General features: G+C 43.5%; 1 protein-coding gene across 2 annotated transcripts in view; it reads left to right on the top strand.

Annotated features, from left to right (window-relative positions):
• ttc27 (tetratricopeptide repeat domain 27) overlaps window positions 1-20080 on the top strand; it is a 299781-nt gene that overhangs the window by 276962 nt on the left and 2739 nt on the right. For both annotated transcript variants that reach the window (XR_010018883.1, XM_063055545.1), the window contains exons 18-19: window positions 1968-2079; window positions 7851-7951. Coding sequence is in view for 1 of the 2 variants with exons in the window: in XM_063055545.1 (XP_062911615.1) it covers window positions 1968-2079; window positions 7851-7951 (213 nt within the window). In the remaining variant the exon portion in view is untranslated. Of the gene's footprint in view, window positions 1-1967; window positions 2080-7850; window positions 7952-20080 lie in introns of those variants that run through there.

Here is a 20080-nt window from a genome sequence, read left to right as displayed (position 1 = left end):
ATCTAAACCAAAAGACCTTGGGTTAGTTGACAGTGCCTGGCACTTGGCATACAGAGAGCTGATTGTTTCTGGCTCTGAGCAGAGGATTTCTCTGCAAAGTAATTTCATGACAGACAAACACCAACAGTGTGTCTGACTAGGTTCCTGAAGCCAGCTTATAATCAGTGACTGAAACTAGCAGGCTGATCCTTCAGATGTACTCTGGCAAGTAAGTCCCATCCTCAGATTTTTTAAATGTACTCAGCTACAGCTGATATTTCTGGCTCTGTTTACCTAATGGTTAGGAGGCAATGTTTGAAAATCTGAAGTTAGTTATCCTGTACAAATCAATGAGCTGACATACTGTTGCTCAGACTTTGACTGACAAGTGTTATTGATGTTTGGCTTAAAGGGGGCATGGAAGTAAAAGGAAAGGAATGAAAGAATTTAATATATATCTTTCAAACCTGTTTAAGCCTATACTACGTGCAAACTTTTAAATTCTTAAAGGTCATTCTATTCCTGTAGAAACTCAGTTGAAAATAAGCTTCACAGAATCATAAGACATAGCAGCAAAATTAGTCCACTCGGCCCATCAAGTCTTCTCCACTATTACATCATGGCTGATTCTTTACCCCTCCAAGTTCCATTCTCCTGCCTGCTCCCCATACCCTTTGATGCCCTGACTAAATAAGAGCCGATCAACTCTGCTTTAAATATACAATGACTTTGCCTTCACAACCATCTGTGGCAATGAATTCCACAGACGCACCGTCCTCAGGCAGCACAGTAGCATGGTGGTTAGCACAGCGCTTTACAATACCAACAACCTGGGTTCAATTCTCGCTGCTGCCTGTAAGGAGTTAGAATATTTTCCCTGTGACTGTGGAGATTTCCTCCCGGTGCTCTGGTTTCCTCCCACAGTCCAAAGACTTACCAGTCAGGAAGTGAATGCTGACATTGCAAGTGCTTTCCTTGCCTCCAACTCAACCTTCAGGGAATCCTTCACAAGGGCTCCCAAGTCCCTTTGCATCTCTGATTTTGTAATTTTCTCTCTGTTTAGAAAATAGTCTGTGCCTTTATTCTTTCCACTGAAGCACCTTGCCATACACTTCCCTACACTATATTCCATCTGCTACTTCTTTGCCCATTCTCCCAATCTACCTTCTGCAGACTCCCTGCTTCCTCAACACTACATGCCCCTCCACCTATCTTTGTATTGTCTGCAAATGACCACAAAACCATCAATTCCATCATCCAAATCATTGATATGCAACGTGAAAAAAGTGGTGTAAATACCGATCCCATCTGTCACCGCCAGCCAACCAGAATAGACCCCTTTATTCCCACTCTTTGCCAATCTATCCATGCTAGTATGGGTAATACCATGTAATACCATTGGCTCTTGTCTTGTTAAGCAGCCTCATGTGCAGCAGCTTGTCAAAGGCTTTCTAAAATTCCAAGTAAACAACATCCACTGAGTCTCCTTTGTCTGTCCTGTCTGTTATTTCCTCAAAGAATTCCAACAGATTTGTTAGGCAAGATTTCCTGCTAAGGAAACCACACTGACTTTGGCCTAATTTATCATGCGCCTCCAGGTACCCTGAAACCTCATCCTTAATAATGGAGCCCAACATCTTCCCAACCACTGTTCAATGCTGGACATGCTTTGAAGCAGCAGATGAATGGGTCTTATACAGTATTCTGGTATAATGGACTGCTCTTCATTACAGCTGACCCACAGGAAATGGGGAGAGAGTGATAAGAGAGTGGGATGGGAATTCCAATTGCCTTCTGATCCTTAGTTAACTCCCACCCCTCCATCCTTTAGACACATACTCCCCCCTTCAATTTTTGCACCATCAATGGTTTAAAATGAGATTTTTTAATCATGTGTTATAAAAATGAATTATAAGCAACCCAGACATGTACTAATTGTGTTGTGTGCCTTTCATTTTTTATTTTAATGCCCTGCCTTTCCTTTCCAGGCCCTGCAGTATCTCAATAAAGCACATCGGTGTGAAACACAGTTAAGCGGGTGGGAGAAAGATGCTGCCTCTTTCAAAGAAGTAGCAAAACGAGCAATAGAACTCGCACATGGTAAGTTGCCAATGGCTAGCAGTTTGGGACTACGCAACTAGATGAGGGAATCTGTCCCTGTCGGCAGTTGTTTCAAAGGCCAAGCAGACAGGTTCAATGCTGAGGGGAAAAATTTATTAGGAGACTCTGAGATAAGTTCTTTTGCACATTGGTTATGTCGGGGTGGGGTGGGATAAACAGCATTAATCAGTACAAGTTGGACAGGCACTGAGAATATTGTACAGGACTGTGTTGAAAAAATTGGTGATGCACAGCACCATCTGCGATCTCGAAACTTCTCACCCGAAAGTGTCTCTATTGTTGCTAGTGACTTTAATCGTGCCAACTTTTAAACAGAGTTTCAAGGTTCTGCCAGCATATCAACTCCACGACCAGAGGAGAAGGTGTATTAGACTTAGTTTATACCAATGTTCGTGGAGTTTACAAGGCTGCCTCCCTGCCCTCACCTCAGACCCTCAGATTTTACTAATCCCTTCATACAGACTACTGATTAAACAAGTCAAACCAGTTCTCAGGGAGATCATGTCTTGGCCAGATGGTGCCTCCCCAGCTTTGTAGGACTGCTTTGACAGCATGGACTTGGGCATATTCAGGGAGGCAGCTACCTACGATAATCACGTCAGCATTGATGAATATGTGGAATCGGTGAGCAGCTATATAGAAAAATGCATTGAGAATATTACCATGATTAAACACTACACTACCAGGACAAGTGTGAAACCGTGCTGGCTGCAGAGGTTCGTGCACTGCTTTGGGATCGGGACACTGCCTGCAGATCAGGGGTCTGGATGACTCTAAGGTCAGCAAGAGCCGTGATTGAGTACGCACAGAAAATCCACAGACATCTTTGTGACACCAGAGACACGTGGCGCATGTGTACAGACCATAGCCAATTACAAGTGGTCTCTGTACATCAGCGACTGTGATGCCTTTCCTCCTGATAGACTGAATATCTTCCACGCATGATTTGACACATTAAATGATGTGACATCCCTTCCTGAGGAACAGGCACCCTGCTAGCTGTACCTGAGGAGAAAGGGATCCCACCCTGGTTAAACGAACGCAAAGCCGCCAGGCCAGACAACCCAGGCCTTAAAGGACATCTTTAATATCTCCTTGAAGCAGTCCACTATCCATGCAGGCTTCAACGTAGCCACCATCATTCCCATACCCAAAAGGGTAATGTAACTGACCTAAACGATTACTGCCCAGTGGCACTGATGTCAACAATCATGAAATGTTTTGGGCAGCTGGTAATGGATCGTATAAAATCCCACCTTCCAGCTACATTGGACCCTTTCCAGTTCACTTTCCACTCAAATCGGTCCACTGATGATGCCGTAGTCTCAGCTTCCACTCTGGCCTGTCCCACCTAAAAAAAATATCATGCCTCCTATGTTAGGATGTTGTTCATCGGCTCCAGCTCAACATTTAACATGAACATCCCTCAGGGATAGGCCAGTAAACTGTCCTAGTTAGGACTAAACACTCTACTTTGTAACTGGATCTTGGACTTCATGACAGAAGGACTCCAGTCAGTCCAAGTTGTCAGCAACATCTCAAGTTGGATAAGTCTCCAGGACCGGATGAGATGTACCCCAGGCTACTGTGGAAGGCAAGGGAGGAGATTGCTGAGCCTCTAACAATGGTCTTTGCATCATCAATGGGGACGGGAGAGGTTCCGGAGGATTGGAAGGTTGCAGATGGCGTTCGCTTATTCAAGAAAGGGAGCAGAGATAGCCCAGGAAATTGTAGACCAGTGAGGCCTACTTCAGTGGTTGGTAAGTTGATGGAAAAGATCCTGAGAGGCAGGATTTATAAACATTTGGAGAAGAATAATATGATTAGGAATAGTTAGCATAGCTTTGTCAAGGGCAGGTCATGCCTTACGAGCCTCATTGGATTTTTTGAGGATGTGACTAAACACATTGATGAAGGAAGAGCAGTAGATGTACTGTATATGGATTTCAGCAAGGCATTTGATAAAGTACCCTATGCAAGGCTGATTGAGAAAGTAAGGAGGCATGAAATCCAAGGGCACCTTGCTTTGTAGATCCAGAACTGGCTTGCCACAGAAGTCAAAGAGTGTTTGTAGATCGGTCGTATTCTGCATGGAGGTCGGTCACTCGCGGTGTGCCTCAGGGATCTGTTTCGGGACCCCTTCTCTTAGTGATTTTTCTAAATGACCTGGATGAGGAAGTGGAGGGATAGGTTAGTAAATTTGCTGATGACACAAAGGTTAGGGGTGTTGTGGGTAGGGTGAAGGGTTGTCAGAGGTTACAGCGGGACATTGATAGGATGCAAAACTGGGCTGAGAAGTGGCAGATGGAGTTCAACCCAGATAAGTGTGAAGTGGTTCATTTTGGTAGGTCAAATATGATGCCAGAATATAGTATAAATGGTAAAACTTTTGGCAGTGTGGAGGATCAGAGGGATCTTGGGATCTGAGTCCATAGGACATTCAAAGCTGCTGCGTAGTTAAGAAAGCATATGGTGCATTGGCCTTCATTAATCGTGGGATTGGGTTTAAGAGCTGAGAGGTAATGTTACAGCTTTATAGGACCCTGGTCAGGCCGCACTTGGAGTACTGTGCTTAGTTCTGGTCACCTCACTAGAGAGGAAGGATGTGGAAAGTATAGAAAGAGTGCAGAAGAGATTTACAAGGATGTTATCAGGATTGGGGAGCATGCCTGATGAGAATAGGTTGAGTGAGCTCAACCTTTGCTCCTTGGAGTGGCAGAGGATGAGAGGTGACCCGATAGAGGTGTATAAGGTGATGAGAGGCATTGATTGTGTGGATAGTCAGAGGCTTTTTCCCAGGGATGAAATGGCTAACATGAGAGGGCACAGTTTTAAGCTGCTTGGAAGTAGATGCAGAGGAGATGTCAGGGGTAAGTATTTTAAGCAGAGAGTGTGAAATGGTGCCAGCGACGGTGGTGGAGGCAGATACGATAGGGTCTTTTAAGAGACTCCTGGATAGGTACATGGAGCTTAGAAAAATAGAGGGCTATCAGTAACCCAAGGTAATTTCTAAAGTAAGTAGATGTTGGGCACAGCATTGAAGACCAAAGGGCCTGCATTGTGCTGTAGGTTTTCTGAGTTTTCTATGACTCAGAACTGAATTGCCATATTCAGCTCAAACACATCATCAAGTTCGCTGCGGACACTAAGTGACTGTCCTCATCAGTAACGATGATGAGTCGGCATACAGAGAGGAGGTAGAGAGGCTTGTCAAGTGATGCAAGAAAAACAAACTGAGTCTCAACGTAGACAAGATTGTGGACCTCAGGAAGGTGCAGGTCAACCACACACCATTGGACATCAGTGGCTGTGCCGTGGAGAGAGTGAAGAGCATGAAGTTCCATAGAACCATAAAACACTACAGCACAGAAAACAGGCCATCCGGCCCTTCTAGTCTGTGCTGAAACTTTGCACGTCACAAACGATCTAATCTGGACTCACACCATCTCTTCACTAGTCAAGAAGGTACAGCAGCATCTACCCTTTCTGAAGAGATTGAGGGGCAATGGCTCTCCACCCCCACTCTAATGACTCTCTACGGGAGCACCACCAAAAGTGCCCTGTCTCGCAGCATCATTATGTGGTATTGCAGCTGCAAGACAACAGACCACAAGATCCTTCAGAGGATAGTAAAAACCACTGAGAGCATTATTAGTGTCTCCCTCCCCCCAATTTGTGACATTTAGTGGAACCGTTGCAGATGAAGGGCCCAAAGCACTATTGAGGATCTCCATCACCCATCCCACATTCTCTTTGACCAACTATCATCAGGAAGGAGGTACAAAAGCATCAGGACTTGGACTGCAAAACAGGGTAACAACTTCTTTCATCAGGCTGTGAGACTAATGAATACCTTGCCAGCATCGAGGTCTCATCACCGGGACAGTGAGTTGTTTACTGTTTACCTGTGCTGTGCACTATATGCAGTTTGAATTATATTTTATTAATTTACTTTGGTTTACGTGCTGTGTGTGATATATGTTGTGTGGGTGCACCATGGTCGTTTAGTTGTATATATGTAGTCAGATGTCAATAAACTTGAACTTGCTGTAAGGGTGCACCATTTTGCAGTTTAAAATGTGATCAGGGAAAGTGAGAAATGTGGAGGTTTTAAATAAGAAGTTATTAGCAACATGGTTGTTGTGTTTAAATAAGGCCAGTGGATATACAGAGCTGTTAGTTCTAGAGATAAGGTAAAGGAAAGTGATGAGGGGCTTGATTGGTTTATCATCTAGGGAGGGGAGAGAACGTCGACGCAGACCATGAGAGGCCTGTCTCGGGCATTTTCATGCCTTACAAGGCGCAGGTTGGAAGTCTGTGTGGGGTGCCACTCCTTGCACAGACTAGAGCAATGTGTGATTAAGTGCCTTGCTCAAGGACACAAACACGCTGCCACAGTTGAGGCTGTGAGATTATACTGATAATCTCCCCCACTTACACTTCCAGCGGTTCATGAAAGCAGCTAGCATAATTGAGGGCTTCTCGCACCTTAGTCATTCTTTTTCTCCCCTCTGCCATCAGGCAGAAGATACAAAAGGTTGAAAGCAGTTATCACCAGGCTCTATATCCACTGTTATCAGGCATTGATTAAAGGTGAATTCTTGATTGTGGTCCTTGAACTATATACAGTATGCACTGCACTTTCTCTGTAACTGCAACACTATTCTGCAATCTGCTTTCATTTCACAACCTTGGTATATTTATACATCATCATGTAAGGAATGATTTAACTGCTTAGCATAGTTTTCTTTTTTTGGGGGGGTTTTTCTTTGTATATATCTTTTTTCTTTTTCCTTTTCTTTTTCCTCTTTATGATTAATTTCATCATGAGTTTGGAAGTCTATTATACCTATGTTATTTGAAATCTTTTTTGTGTATGTTTGTTAATAATAAGATTATTCCAATCTCTTTGTATCAACATTGTTACTGTGTTTGTAATTTTGAAAATTAATAAAAAGACTTTAAAAAAAAGAAAAGAGAGAAGCAAATGCCTTTCAGAGGTATATTGGCATCTGTGACCTATACCAATTCTGCTGTGTTTCTTTTCAAAAGCTGATGTTTTATGGACATTTAAAGTCTTGATATTTTTAAAAAGCAAATAGAATATCTGTCCTCCAATGCAAGGTAACTTTCAACCAAAGCTAATTTCAGAGAGCCGTAGCAATACTCTAAGGCTCTTCACAAAAGAAATTGACATTGGGATAATGGAGCATGTGACCAATAGGTTGGTTTGGGGTACTTTATGGGAAAGTAACTAAGGTGAGTAAATTCACAAAGATTCTGCCTTGTATGAAGGAACATAAATGAGAAGAAAGACTTGGATTTCATTAGAGTAAAACGAGTCGTAAGATAATTTGCAATTTGTTTCATTAAGTGATCCTAGTCAAAGTAGAGTAAGGTCAGGATTTGATCAGTCTTACCATTTTTTCAAGAGTGAGATAACAAAACAAAATGAAAAGTGCGTGGCCTTCGCCAGTGAATCAGATTTACATGTAATTTGCTTATTATTTATTTCCTCCTTCGGCCTCTGTACTTTTCCTTCTCAGTATTTCCCTTTATTTTAAAGAAGTGTCACTTGCTGAGTTTGAGATTGTTTTCTGTCATTTTCCATTTCATCATATTGTAAGAAATGAGAAGAGTGATAATTATTTAAATTTAGGTTTTTCTCATCTCTCCTATAACTAATTAAGAGTATTTAGTAATTTAATGCTGGAATTGAAGTTGTGCCTTAATGTCCTCTCTTTCTGTAGTCTCCATTAAATGCAGTAAAAGCAAAACTAATCCTCAGGAGGCTCTGCAGATGTTGTCCTCGGCTCGCCTCAACCTTCGCGGCCTCTCCAGCAAAGCACAGGTGGGACACTGATTTAGCTACTGAATTTTCTTTCACATCCTGCAGCAGCACCGGAGTAGATTTATCAAATTCCCATGATCTACCAAAGTCAGAAATATCAGAAGCTGAATATCATGTGTTCTTGTGATTATGTCCTGGGATGGATGGATGGATGACAGTGCTGCTTTTATATTTTTCTTTGCATACATATCTTTTATATGAAAATCTTGCAATAAAATACATTTTTTATCAACAGGATTTTCACAGAAAGCGCAACAGCCACTCCAGCAGCAATGATTCAGTCTTTCTAGGACCATCTTTCTACAGGAGGGTACTGGGGTACCAATCTTTAAACCCCTGTCATTGGCTCTGGTGGCCCATGAGAGCTGGTGTGCTGAGCAGATGCTTCCAAGCTCACTAGGCCTTGTATTATTAATAACATCTCCTCAGCTCCTCTTCTCCTGTTTTTTTTCCATTCGGTAAATAAACTTGAGCTCTAGACAGACATAAACACAAGTGACTTCACTTGCTGAGATCTCCAAATTTGGAAATCACCAAATAAATCTATTCTGCAGCTTGTTATTTCAAAGATGCAGACATTGAGAAAGTGTATTTTCTAGGTTTCCAAATCTGTGTTTAGAGCATTTATAGTTTAAAATCTAGCGTTGTTATCTTTGCGATGTTATCATGGCTTGGACATGGGTGACAAGCAAGCATGACAGCAGGGTTGTTCTTTTCTTCCCTCTGAAATTCCACGGAACGGTCTCAGCATCTGACACGATTTGGCCCTGGCACCTGACTCATTGTCGAATCCCTGATTGGGAGGCCTGTAATTTGGCATGCGATTGAATCATCTTCCAAGTCAAGAGGCCTGGTAGTTATCCCAAGTGGGAGCCTTAAGTCAAACCTATCTTCAGATCCTTTACCAGGGGGAGGGTGCTCACCACCAATTTATTCTCAGAACTTCTGCCAAGGCCAGGCCCATGGCCTCAAGCATCCATCAAGATGCAGAGAATTTAGATCAGCCTAGATCTGCCTGAACGTGTTGAATGGCGTACATTTGTTCTTGTTGCTTCTGGTCTCATGAATGTTCAGTTCCTTCTTTTGTAGATTGGTGTTTTGCAAACTTTTTTTAACGTAATTTTCTAAATGTCTTGTGACTTAAACTATTTCAAGAAATGCAAAAATACTATTCTGCGCAATGCATGATAATGCCAACAACCATAATTTGAACTTCAATTGTTGAACTTTATAATGGTTAAGGAACCAAAATAGATTGGAAGCTGATTTAATCTTCTTGCCAAAGAAGAAGTATTCTAAAGGTAGGATGATGCAACTACGGCTGACAAGGGAGATCAAAGCCAATATAAAAGCCAAAGAGAGGAGATATAATAGAGCAAACATTAGTGAGAAGTGAGAAGATAGGGAAGCTTTTAAAAACCAACAGAAGGCAATTTAAAAAGTCATAAAGAGGGAAAAGATGGTTTACAAAGCTAAGCTAGCCAATAATATTAGTGAATTCCAAAAGTTTCTTCAGATATATCAAGTGTAAAAGAGCGGCGAGAGTAAATATTAGACCACTGGAAAATGATTCTAGAGAGGTAGTAATGGGGGACAAGAAAACGGTGGATGAACTAAATAAGTATTTTGCATCAGTCTTCGCCGTGGAAGATACTAGCAGTATGGTGGATGTTCAAGGATGTCAGGGCAGAAGTGAGTGAAGTTGCCATTAATGGAAGAAGGTGTTTGGGAAACTGAAAGGGCTGAAAGTACATAAATCACCTGGACCAGATGGTTTACACCCTGAGGTTCTGAAAGAGGTAGCTGAAGAGATTGTGGAGAGATTAGTAATGATCTATCTAGAATCACTAGGTTCTAGAATGGTTCTGGAGGAATGGAAAATTGCAAATGTCACTCGACTCCTCAGAAAAGGAGAAAGGCAGATGAAGTTAAATGATAAACCAGTTAACTTGACCTCAGTGGTTGAAAAGATGTTGGAGTCAATTGATAAGGACATGGTTTCAGGGTACTTTGAGGCACATGATAAAATTAGGCCAAAGTCAGCATGGTTTCTTCAAGGGAAAATCCTGCCCGACAAATCTGTTGGAATTCTTTGAAGAAATTTTGAGATCAGTATTTTCCTTCTAGATAACATAAGAACATAAAAAATAGGAGCAGGAGTAGGCCATCTGTCCTGTCGAGCCTGCTCCACCGTTCAATGAGACCATGGCTGATCTGGCTATGGACTTATCTCCACCTTCCTGCCTTTTCCCCATAACCCTTAATTCCCCTACAATGCAAAAATCTATCCAACCTTGTCTTAAATATATTTACTGAGGTAGCCTCCACTGCTTCATTGGGCAGAGAATTCCCCAGATTCACCACTCTCTGGGAAAAGCAGTTCCTCCTCATCTCTGTCCTAAATCTACTCCCCCGAATCTTGAGGCTATGTTCCCTAGTTTTAGTCTCACCTACCAGTGGAAACAACTCTCCTGGCTCTATTTTATCTATCTCTTTCATAATGTTATATATTTCTATAAGATCTCCTCTCATTCTTCTGAATTCCAGTAAGTACAGTCCCAGGCGACTCAATCTCTCCTCACAGTCTAACCCCCTCGTCCCGGTGAACCTCCTGTGCGCCACCTCCAAAGCCAGTATATCCTACCTCAAGTAAGGAGACCAGAACTAAACACAGTACTCCAGGTGTGGCCTCACCAGTACCCTGTACAGTTGCAGCATAACCTCCCTGCTCCTAAATTCAATCCCTCTAGCAATGAAATCCAACATTTCATTTGCCTTCTTGATAGCCTGCTGCACCTGCAAACCAGCCTCATGTGATTCATGCACAAACACTCCCAAGACCCTCTGCACTGAATGGATAGCATGGATAGAGCATTAACTGATTGAATGGAGGCAATGAACAGGAATAAAGGGAACCTTTTCTGGTTGGCTGCCAATGACTAAGGGTGTTGCACTGTCATCTGTGTTGGGACTGCTTTTCATGTTGTATGCCAATGATTTGGATGACAGAATTGACGACTTTGTGGCCAAGTTTGTGGGCGATATAAAGATAACTGGAGGGGCAAGTAGCGTTGAGGAAGCTGGGAGGCTGCAGAAGCACTTAGACAGATGAGGAAAATGGGCAAAGAAGTAGCAGATGGAATACAGTGTTGGGAAGTGTGTGGTCTTGCACTTTGGTAAGAGAAATAAAAGCATAGACTATCTTCTAAATGGAGAGAAAATTCAAAAATCTGAGCTGCAGTGAAACTTGGTAGTCTTCGTCTAGGATTCCCTAAAGGTCAATTTGCGGGTTGAGTCAGTGGTGAGGAAGGTAAATGCATTGTGAGCATTCATTTCAAGAGGACGAGAATATAAAAACAAGGATGTAATGTTGAGGCTTTATAAGGCACTGGAAAGGCCTCATTTGGAATATTACGAGGTACTTTGGGCCCTTTATCTGAGAAGAGATGTGCTGACATTGGAGAGGGTTCAGAGGAGTTTCACAAGAAGGATTCTGGGAATGAAAGCACAAGGAAATCTGCAGATGCTGGAAATTCAAGGAACACACACAAAATACTGGTGGAACGCAGCAGCCCAGCCCAGGATTTAGTTCATCTTTAGGAAGAAGTACAGTCGACGTTTCAGGTCGAGACCCTTCGTCAGGACTAACGGAAAAAAGAGATAGTAAGAGATTTGAAAGTGGGAGGGGGAGACCCGAAATGATAGGAGAAGACAGGAGGGGGAGGGATGAAGCCAAGAGCTGGGAAGTAGATTGGCAAAAGGGATACAAGGCTGGAGAAGGGGGAGTATCATGGGACGGAAGTCCTTGGAAGAAAGAAAGGAGATGTCTTCCCTTCTCCACCATCAACTCTGCTCTCAAACACATCTCTCCCATTTCATGCACATCTGCTCTCACCCCATCCTCCCGCCACCCCACTAGGGATAGGGTTCCTCTTGTCTTCACTTACCACCCCACCAGCCTCCGGGTCCCAACATATAACTCTCCGTAACTTCCGCCATCTCCAACGGGATCCCACCACCAAGCACATCTTTCCCTCCCCCTTACTTTCTGCTTTCCGCAGGGATTGCTCCCTACGCGACTCCCTTGTCCATTCATACCCCCCATCCCTCCCCACTGATCTCCCTCCTGGCACTTATCCGTGTAAGCGGAACAAGTGCTACACATGCCCTTACACTTCCTCCCTTACCACCATTCAGGGCCCCAGACAGTCCTTCCAGGTGAGGCGACACTTCACCTGTGAGTCGGCTGGGGTGATATACTGTCTCTGGTGCTCCTGGTGTGGCCTTCTATATATTGGCGAGACCCGACGCAGATTGGGAGACTGCTTCGCTGAACACTACGCTCTGTCCGCCAGAGAAAGCAGGATCTCCCAGTGGTCACACATTTTAATTCCACATCCCATTCCCATTCTGACATGTCTATCCACGGCCTCCTCTACTGTCAAGATGAAGCCACACTCAGGCTGGAGGAACAACACCTTGTATTCCGTTTGGGTAGCCTCCAACCTGATGGCATGAACATCGATTTCTCTAATTTCCGTTAATGCCCCTCCTCCCCTTCTTACCTCATCCCTAATTTACTATTTATTTGTTTGTTTCCTCTCTTTCTCTCTCACAATAACTCCTCGCCTGTTCTCCATCTTTCTTTGGTGCTCCCCTCCCCCTTTCTTTCTTCCAAGGCCTCCCGTCCCATGATACTCCCCCTTCTCCGGCCTTGTATCCCTTTTGCCGATCAACTTCCCAGCTCTTGGCTTCATCCCTCCCCCTCCTGTCTTCTCCTACCATTTCGGGTCTCCCCCCTCCCACTTTTAAATCCTTACTATCTCCTTTTTCCATAAGTCCTGAAAAAGGGTCCCGGCCCGAAACGTCGACTGTACTTCTTCCTATAGATGCTGCCTGGCCTGCTGCGTTCCACCAGCATTTTGTGTGTATTGCTGGGAATGAAAAGGTTATCATATGAAGACTAATTGATGGCTCTATGCCTATCCTCGCTGGAATTCAGAAGAATGAGGGGAGGGGGGGATCTCATTGATCTCTTCGAATGTTGAAGGGCTTTGATAGAGTAGATATGGAGAGGATGTTTCCTATGGTGGGGAAGTGTAAGACCAAGAGACACAGCATCCATTTAGAACAGAGATGAGGAGGAATTTCTTTAGACAGAGAGCAGTGAATCTGTGGAATTTGTTGCCACAGGCAGCTGTGGACAAGTCATTGTGCGTGTTTCAAGCAGAGGTTGATAGATTCTTGATTAGTTGGGAGATGAAGGGTTACAGGGAGAAGACAGGAGATTGGGGCTGAGAGAGAAATAGATCAGCCATGACGAAACGGTAGAGCAGACTTGAGGGGCCAAATGGCCTAATTCTGCTCCTATTTCTTATGGTCCAATTTCTCAGGCTTAACAACTTCTTTCTGGTTAGTTTTGATCAAATTTATGATCAGGAAGTTTCTCTTTTTGATGCTCACCGTTAAATTGGAATGAAAATTGTGCTTGAATGACTCAGAAAGTCAGGCAACATCTGTGGAGAAAGAAGCTGTTAATATTTCAGGTTGATGACCTGATGAAAGATAACAGAAAAGTGAGATTTTCTGATAAGTTCAGATTTGTTTCTAATCTTTGGCATTTGCATTCCTGAGGGAAGTGTATATATATTGTGATTTGTGATGGGATCTGGTAACCCTGTTTTGATAGATGTTGGAGAGCAGCATCTCTTGTACACATTCTTTGAAGTCTCAAAGCCCTGGAGACAACAGTTCATGAGAACAAGCCTTTTATGCATATCCATCCTCCAGAACTTGTGTGGCTGAGCTGTTGCTCCCTTTTGAAGTTGTGATGAGTAATATCACAAAAATTACAAACATTGAAACATGACCACCATGTTTGTGCCAAGAATGCTAATACCACTGCACATTCAGCACTGAATACCAATGGCAATGTTTCACATGTCACTTGTCAGTCTAGTACTGCTTTTTCTCAGGTGATGCTATCCTGAAACTGGGATGCAAAAAATTACCATTGCTGCTGGAATCCATTTTGCTGGGACTGATTAGTGCCACATCTCAGTTTCTTGGCCTTCATGTGCCTGCAGCAAGTACAACTGGAATTTATGTGGCATCCCTTCTTCTTCTTGGCCCATATTGCACTTTGCAATTATGATGCCTTTACACAATGCTGGTAAGGCCAAAATATTGAAAAACAATGGTTTTTGTTTTGTTGACGGAATGAACAGTGTGGGCCATTTCTGTGAAATCTAATTGACATGTCAGCTGTTGATAAGCTGCTTGCTCCGTAACAAGTCCAGTAATGGAGCGTGTTAAACAAAATAATTACTTGGAAACCAGTGATGTTATTTCAGTATTCCGTGAAGGAAACTTGTCCTCAGCTTTTCATTGTTCATCCAAGTTAAATTTCCATAATTCTACCTTGTTCAAATTTCACTTGGAAGGCCTGGCTTTCTGGCCCTATTTCTGAAATACTAATTGTGTAGAAAATCTCTGGCAGTACGTCCTACCATTTGGGAAAATAATGAAGAGCGTCTCTGTTGAGTTCATACTCAACATCAGTTTTTACTGTGGAAGACACCAGCAGTGTGCCAGGTGTTAGAGGGTGTGAGGGAAGAGAAGTGGGTGCAGTTACTATTACGAGGGAGAAGGTGCTTAAAAAGCTGAAAAACCAAAAGACACATAAGTCACCCGGACCAGATGAACTGCACCCTCAGGTTCTGAAAGAGGTAGCAGTAGAGATTATGGAGGCGTTAGTGATGATTTTTCAAGAACCATTGGACTCTGGCATGGTTCCAGAAGACTGGAAAATTGCAAATATCACACCGCTCTTTAAGAAAGGAGAAAAGCAGCAGAAAGGAAATTATAGACCAGTTAGCCTGACCTTAGTGGTTGGGAAGATGTTGGAATCATTTGTTAAGGATGAGATTATGGAGTAGTTGGTGACACAGGACAAGATAGGACAAAGTCAGCATAGTTTCCTTAAGGGTAGATCTTGCCCGACGAACCTGTTGGAATTATTTGAGAAGATTACAAGTAGGATAGATAAAGGAGGTGCAGTGGATGTTGTATATTTGGGTTTTCAAAAGGCTTTTGACAAGGTGCCATACATGAGACTTCTTACCAAGTTATGAGCCCATGGTATTACAGGAAAGTTACTTGCAGGGTTAGAACATTGACTGATTGGTAGGAGGCACCAAGTGGGAATAAAAAGATCCTTTTCCGGTTGGCTGCCAGTGACTAGTCCTGTTCCACAGGGGTCAGTGTTGGAACCACTTCTTTTTATGCTGTATCTCAATGATTTAGATGATGGAATAGATGGCCTTGTTGCTAAGTTTGCAGATGATATGAAGATTGGTAAAGGGGCAGGTAGTATTGATGAATTAGGAAGGCTGCAGAAGGACTTAGACAGATTAAGAGAATGGGCAAGAAAGTAGGACATGAAATACAGTGTTGGAAAATGCACAGTCATGCACTTTGGTAGTAGAAATAAATGTGCAGACTATTTTTTAAACGGGGAGAAAATCCAAAAATCTGAGATGCAAAGGGACTTGAGAGTTCTTGTGCAGAACACCCTAAAGGTTAATTTGAGCCAAGTCAAGTCACTTTTTATTGTCATTTCGACCATAACTGCTGGTACAGTACACAGTAAAAATGAGACGTTTTTCAGGACCGTGGTGCTACATGAACAATACAAAAACTACACAGAACTACGTAAAACAACATACTACAGACCTATCCAGGACTGCATAGAGTGCACAAAACAGTGCAGGCATTACAATAAATAATAAACAAGACAATAGGCACAGTAGAGGGCAGTAGGTTGGTGACAGTCCAGGCTCTGGGTATTAAGGAGTCTGATGACTTGGGGGAAGAAACTGTTACATAGTCTGGTCGTGAGACCCTGAATACTTCGGTGCCTTTTGCCAGATGGCAGGAGGGAGAAGAGTTTGTATGAGGGGTGCGTGGGGTCCTTCACAATATTGTTAGCTTTGCGGGTGCAGTGTGTGGTGTAAATGTCTCTAATGCCGGGAAGAGAGACCCCGATGATCTTCTCAGATGACCTCACTATCCGCTGCAGGGTCTTGCGATCTGAGATGGTGCAATTTCCGAACCAGGCAGTGATGTAGCTGCTCAGGATGCTCTCAATACAACCTCTGTAGAATGTGGTAAAGATGGGGAGTGGGAGGTGGACTTTTCTCAGCCTTCACAGAAAGTAGAGACGCTGTTGGGCTTTCTTTGCTATGGAGCTGGTGTTGAGGGACCAGGTGAGATTCTCCGCCAGGTGAACACCAAGAAATTTGGTGCTCTTAACGATCTCTACGGAGGAGTTGTCGATGTTCAGCGGAGAGTAGTCACTCTGTGTTCTCCTGACGTCAACAACCATCTCTTTTGTTCACATTCAGAGACAGCTTGTTGGCTCTGCACCAGTCCGTTAGCTGCTGCACCTCCTCTCTGTATGCTGACTCATCATTCTTGCTGATGAGACCCACCACGGTCATGTCATCGGCGAACTTGATGATGTGATTCGAGCTGTGTGTTGCAGCACAGTCGTGGGTCAGCAGAGTGAACAGCAGTGGACTGAGCACTCAACCCTGGGGGGCCCCCGTGCTCAGTGTGATGGTGTTGGAGATGCTGCTACCAATCCGGACTGACTGAGGTCTCCCAGTCAGGAAGTCTAGGATCCAGTTGCAGAGGGAGGTGTTCAGGCCCAGTAGGCTCAGCTTTCCAATCAGTTTCTGAGTAATGATTGTGTTGAATGCTGAACTGAAGTCTATGAACAGCATTCGAACGTACGTGTCTTTTTTGTCCAGGTGGGTTAGGGCCAGGTGGAGGGTGATGGCAATGGCGTCGTCTGTTGAATGGTTGGGACAGTGCGCGAACTGCAGGGGGTCCAGTGAGGGGGGGCAGCCGGGTCTTGATGTGCCTCATGACGAGCCTCTCGAAACACTTCATGATGATGGATGTGAGTGCGATGGGACGGTAGTCGTTGAGGCAGGACACTGAAGACTTCTTTGGCACGGGGACGATGGTGGCGGCCTTGAACCATGTAGGAACGACGGCGCTGCTCATGGAGATGTTGAAGATGTCAGTGAGAATCTCAGCTAGCTGGTCTGCACATCTTCTAAGCATTGAGGTGGTGAGGGAGGCAAATGCAATGTTAGCTTTCATTTCAAGACGTCTAGAATATAAAAGCTGGGATGTGATTCTGGGACTTTACCGGTGAGGCCTTGCCTTGAGTATTGTGATCAGTTTCAGGCTCCTTATTTAAGAAAAGATGTGCTAGAGGGTTCAGTGGAGGTTCACAGGGATTTTTCCGGGCATGAAAAGTGAGGAACATTTGCTGGCTCTGGGCCAGTACTCGCTGGAATTTAGAAGGATGAGGGATGGTCTCATTGAAACATTTTGAATGTTGAAAGGCCTAGACAGTGTAGATGTGGAAAGGATGTTTGCCATGATGGGGGAGTCTGGGACAAGAGGGCACAGCCTCAGCATAGAGGAGCATCCATTTAAAACAGAGATGCGGAGAATTTCTTTAGCCAGATGGTGGCGAATTTGTGGCAGCTGTGGAGGCCAGGTTGTTGGGTGTATTTAAGGTGGAGGATGATAGGTTCTTGATTGGCCATGGCATCAAAGGTTATGTTGAGAAGGCTGGGGAGTGGGGCTGAAGATGGGGAAAAGAAGGATCCGCCATGACTGAATAGTGGAGCAGACTAGTTGGACCAAATGGCCTAATTCTACTCTGATGTCTTATGGTCATATGGTCATACGTGTGCCTGTCAACCTGCCAGTGATGCAACTTTGAAGAACCTGGCCAACCTGCTTACAAACCAGTTTCTGTAACTTCATTTGTATAATCTCAACTGTGCTTGAACCTAAAAGCTCCGAGATTGAGATTGGGGGTTAACATATACCTTGTATATTCAAATTCCAGCCAAGTGTTCACTTTGCGTCTTCAATAGTAATGTCATAGTTCTTGTGTAATTTTGTTATGATGGTGATACAGGATCCAATAGCAGCAGAGTCCGCATTAAGAGAAGTTTGGATGAGTACGTGGATGGCTGGAGTACGGAGGGTTCTGGTTGGTGCAGGTTGATGGGACGAAGCAGAACAGTCCAATGTGGCTACATGGGTCAAAGGGCTTTTCTTTCACAAGAGAAAACAGAATCCAAAAGTCAGACATTGTTTGTCTCTAAATGACTATCACTATCAGTCAACATTGTCAAAAGAGAAAATATCAATAACATTTTGCAAGTGATGTCATTTATTTCTTTAAAAATTATTAAAGCCAACACTAGTTTATTTCATCCATTTTCTCTTATATTGGAAGAAACTTGGAAAATGTGTAGCTTTGGTGGTTGATGGTTGGGTTGAGTTGTTCTCCGATCTTGGCAATCCGTTTGCAAACGTTTTGTCTCCATACAAGGAGATGTCATCAGTGCACTGTTCATTTGTGAACACCAGGTAAACAGTGCACAGTTGACGTCTCCTCGCATGGTGATGGTATGTTTGCAAATGGATTGCCAAGATCGGAGAACAATTCAACCCAAACTTCTCTTACCTTTCACACCAATTTTCCAAAAATCCTTTTGTTCTCTCCAGCCTTCAAACCCTGTATCTTAATTTTTAAGTGCGTCAGTGGCTAGTACAGAAAGTATAATTTTAAGGTGATTGGTGGGGGATGTCCGAGGTGGTTTTTTTTACATAGAGTGGTACGTGCATGGAACATACTGTCAGGGATAGTGGTAGAATCAGATACATTAGAGACATTTAAGAGACTCTTAGATAGGTACAAGGATGAAGGAAAAATGGAGGGCTATCTGGGAAGAAAGGGTTAGATTGATCTTGGAGGAGGTTGAAAGGTTGGCACAACATTGTGGGCCAAAGGGCCTGTACTGTTCTATGTTCTGTGAACAACAAATTGCTGAAGAACTCAATGGGTCAGGCAGCAAGTCTGGATGCAAAGAGAAGGTTGATGTTTCGGTTCAAGACCCTGCATCAGGATCCTCCAAGGCCTGCACTAGGTCCTGATCCAGTCTTGAACTGAAACATTGACCACTCCTCTGGCCTCCACAGATGTGGCTTGACCCAGTCAGTTCCGCCAGCAGTTTGCTTTTTCCTCCTGGTTCCTGCATCTGCAGTCGCTTGTGTCTGTCTTTATTTTATTGGGGTTCTGAGGAAAAATTAATTGACTTGCGATAATAACTCTATTTCTCTCTCCACACCTGCTGCCTGTTCTTCTGGGTGTTTCCAGCATTTCCTGTTTTTTTAACATATGGGACGAAACTTTTTCTGCAGACATCTGGTTGCAGTATTTTTATTAGCTTTGGAGCAAGTTTGGCTCAAAATTCCATCCTCTTATTAACACGGTCTTGGTGGGCAGGGAACGTCAATGTTCTGAACTTTTATTTAATGAGCTAGACTCCCATGTCATCAAAAGGTTAAGGTTACCCATAAATTTTTTGGTTATTTGGAACAAGATGTCTCTATTGAATTTTTTTTTCCATTTTGTCATAAAGGGATCTATTATAGTTAATATTGACACATTTATTTGCTTTGCATATTGAAGGAGCTTTTTACAAGGTAATTCCAAAATCACATCTGTTTTACAAATGGTAAATATTTGCCAAGATAATGATTCTCCACCTATTCTAACTATGTATATTTTCTCCTTCCCCATTAAGGATTTCAATGTTAACAACAATTCCTTTATTTTGATTTCATTTTGAGGCCCTCTGTTGTCAGGGTCAAGCAGGGATATTGCATCCTAGCTGTCTACATAATACGTAAGCCAGTACAGAGAGCAATCTGTTGCCCATGTAGCAGGCTCCCCTTCTCCACACAGCTGATGAAATGAAAGGAGTGACAGAGGCCGATACAGTTAGACGCCAGCAGCTTTGCGGGAGTCGCCGGTCAGTGTCGAGCTCAACGTAGGAGTGCCTTAGGGCTCCAGCTCAGGATTTTACTACGGAGTTTACTTCTGAAGCCGTCCCCATGAGTGGATATATCAACAGAGGTTGTACTTCCCCTAGGTGATCTTCCATCCCCAGCTGACAAGCCCCCGATCTGCCCAAAGTGACTGGTTTTAAGGCGCCAGTAACTCACCTTTGCCCCTTCTTCTGTCAGAAA

Source organism: Mobula hypostoma, chromosome 8 (genome assembly GCF_963921235.1).
Source record: "Mobula hypostoma chromosome 8, sMobHyp1.1, whole genome shotgun sequence".
Taxonomy (NCBI): Eukaryota; Metazoa; Chordata; class Chondrichthyes; order Myliobatiformes; family Myliobatidae; genus Mobula; species Mobula hypostoma.
The sequence above is the reverse complement of the archived record's forward strand: the minus strand, read 5'-3'. Positions and strand labels throughout refer to the sequence as shown.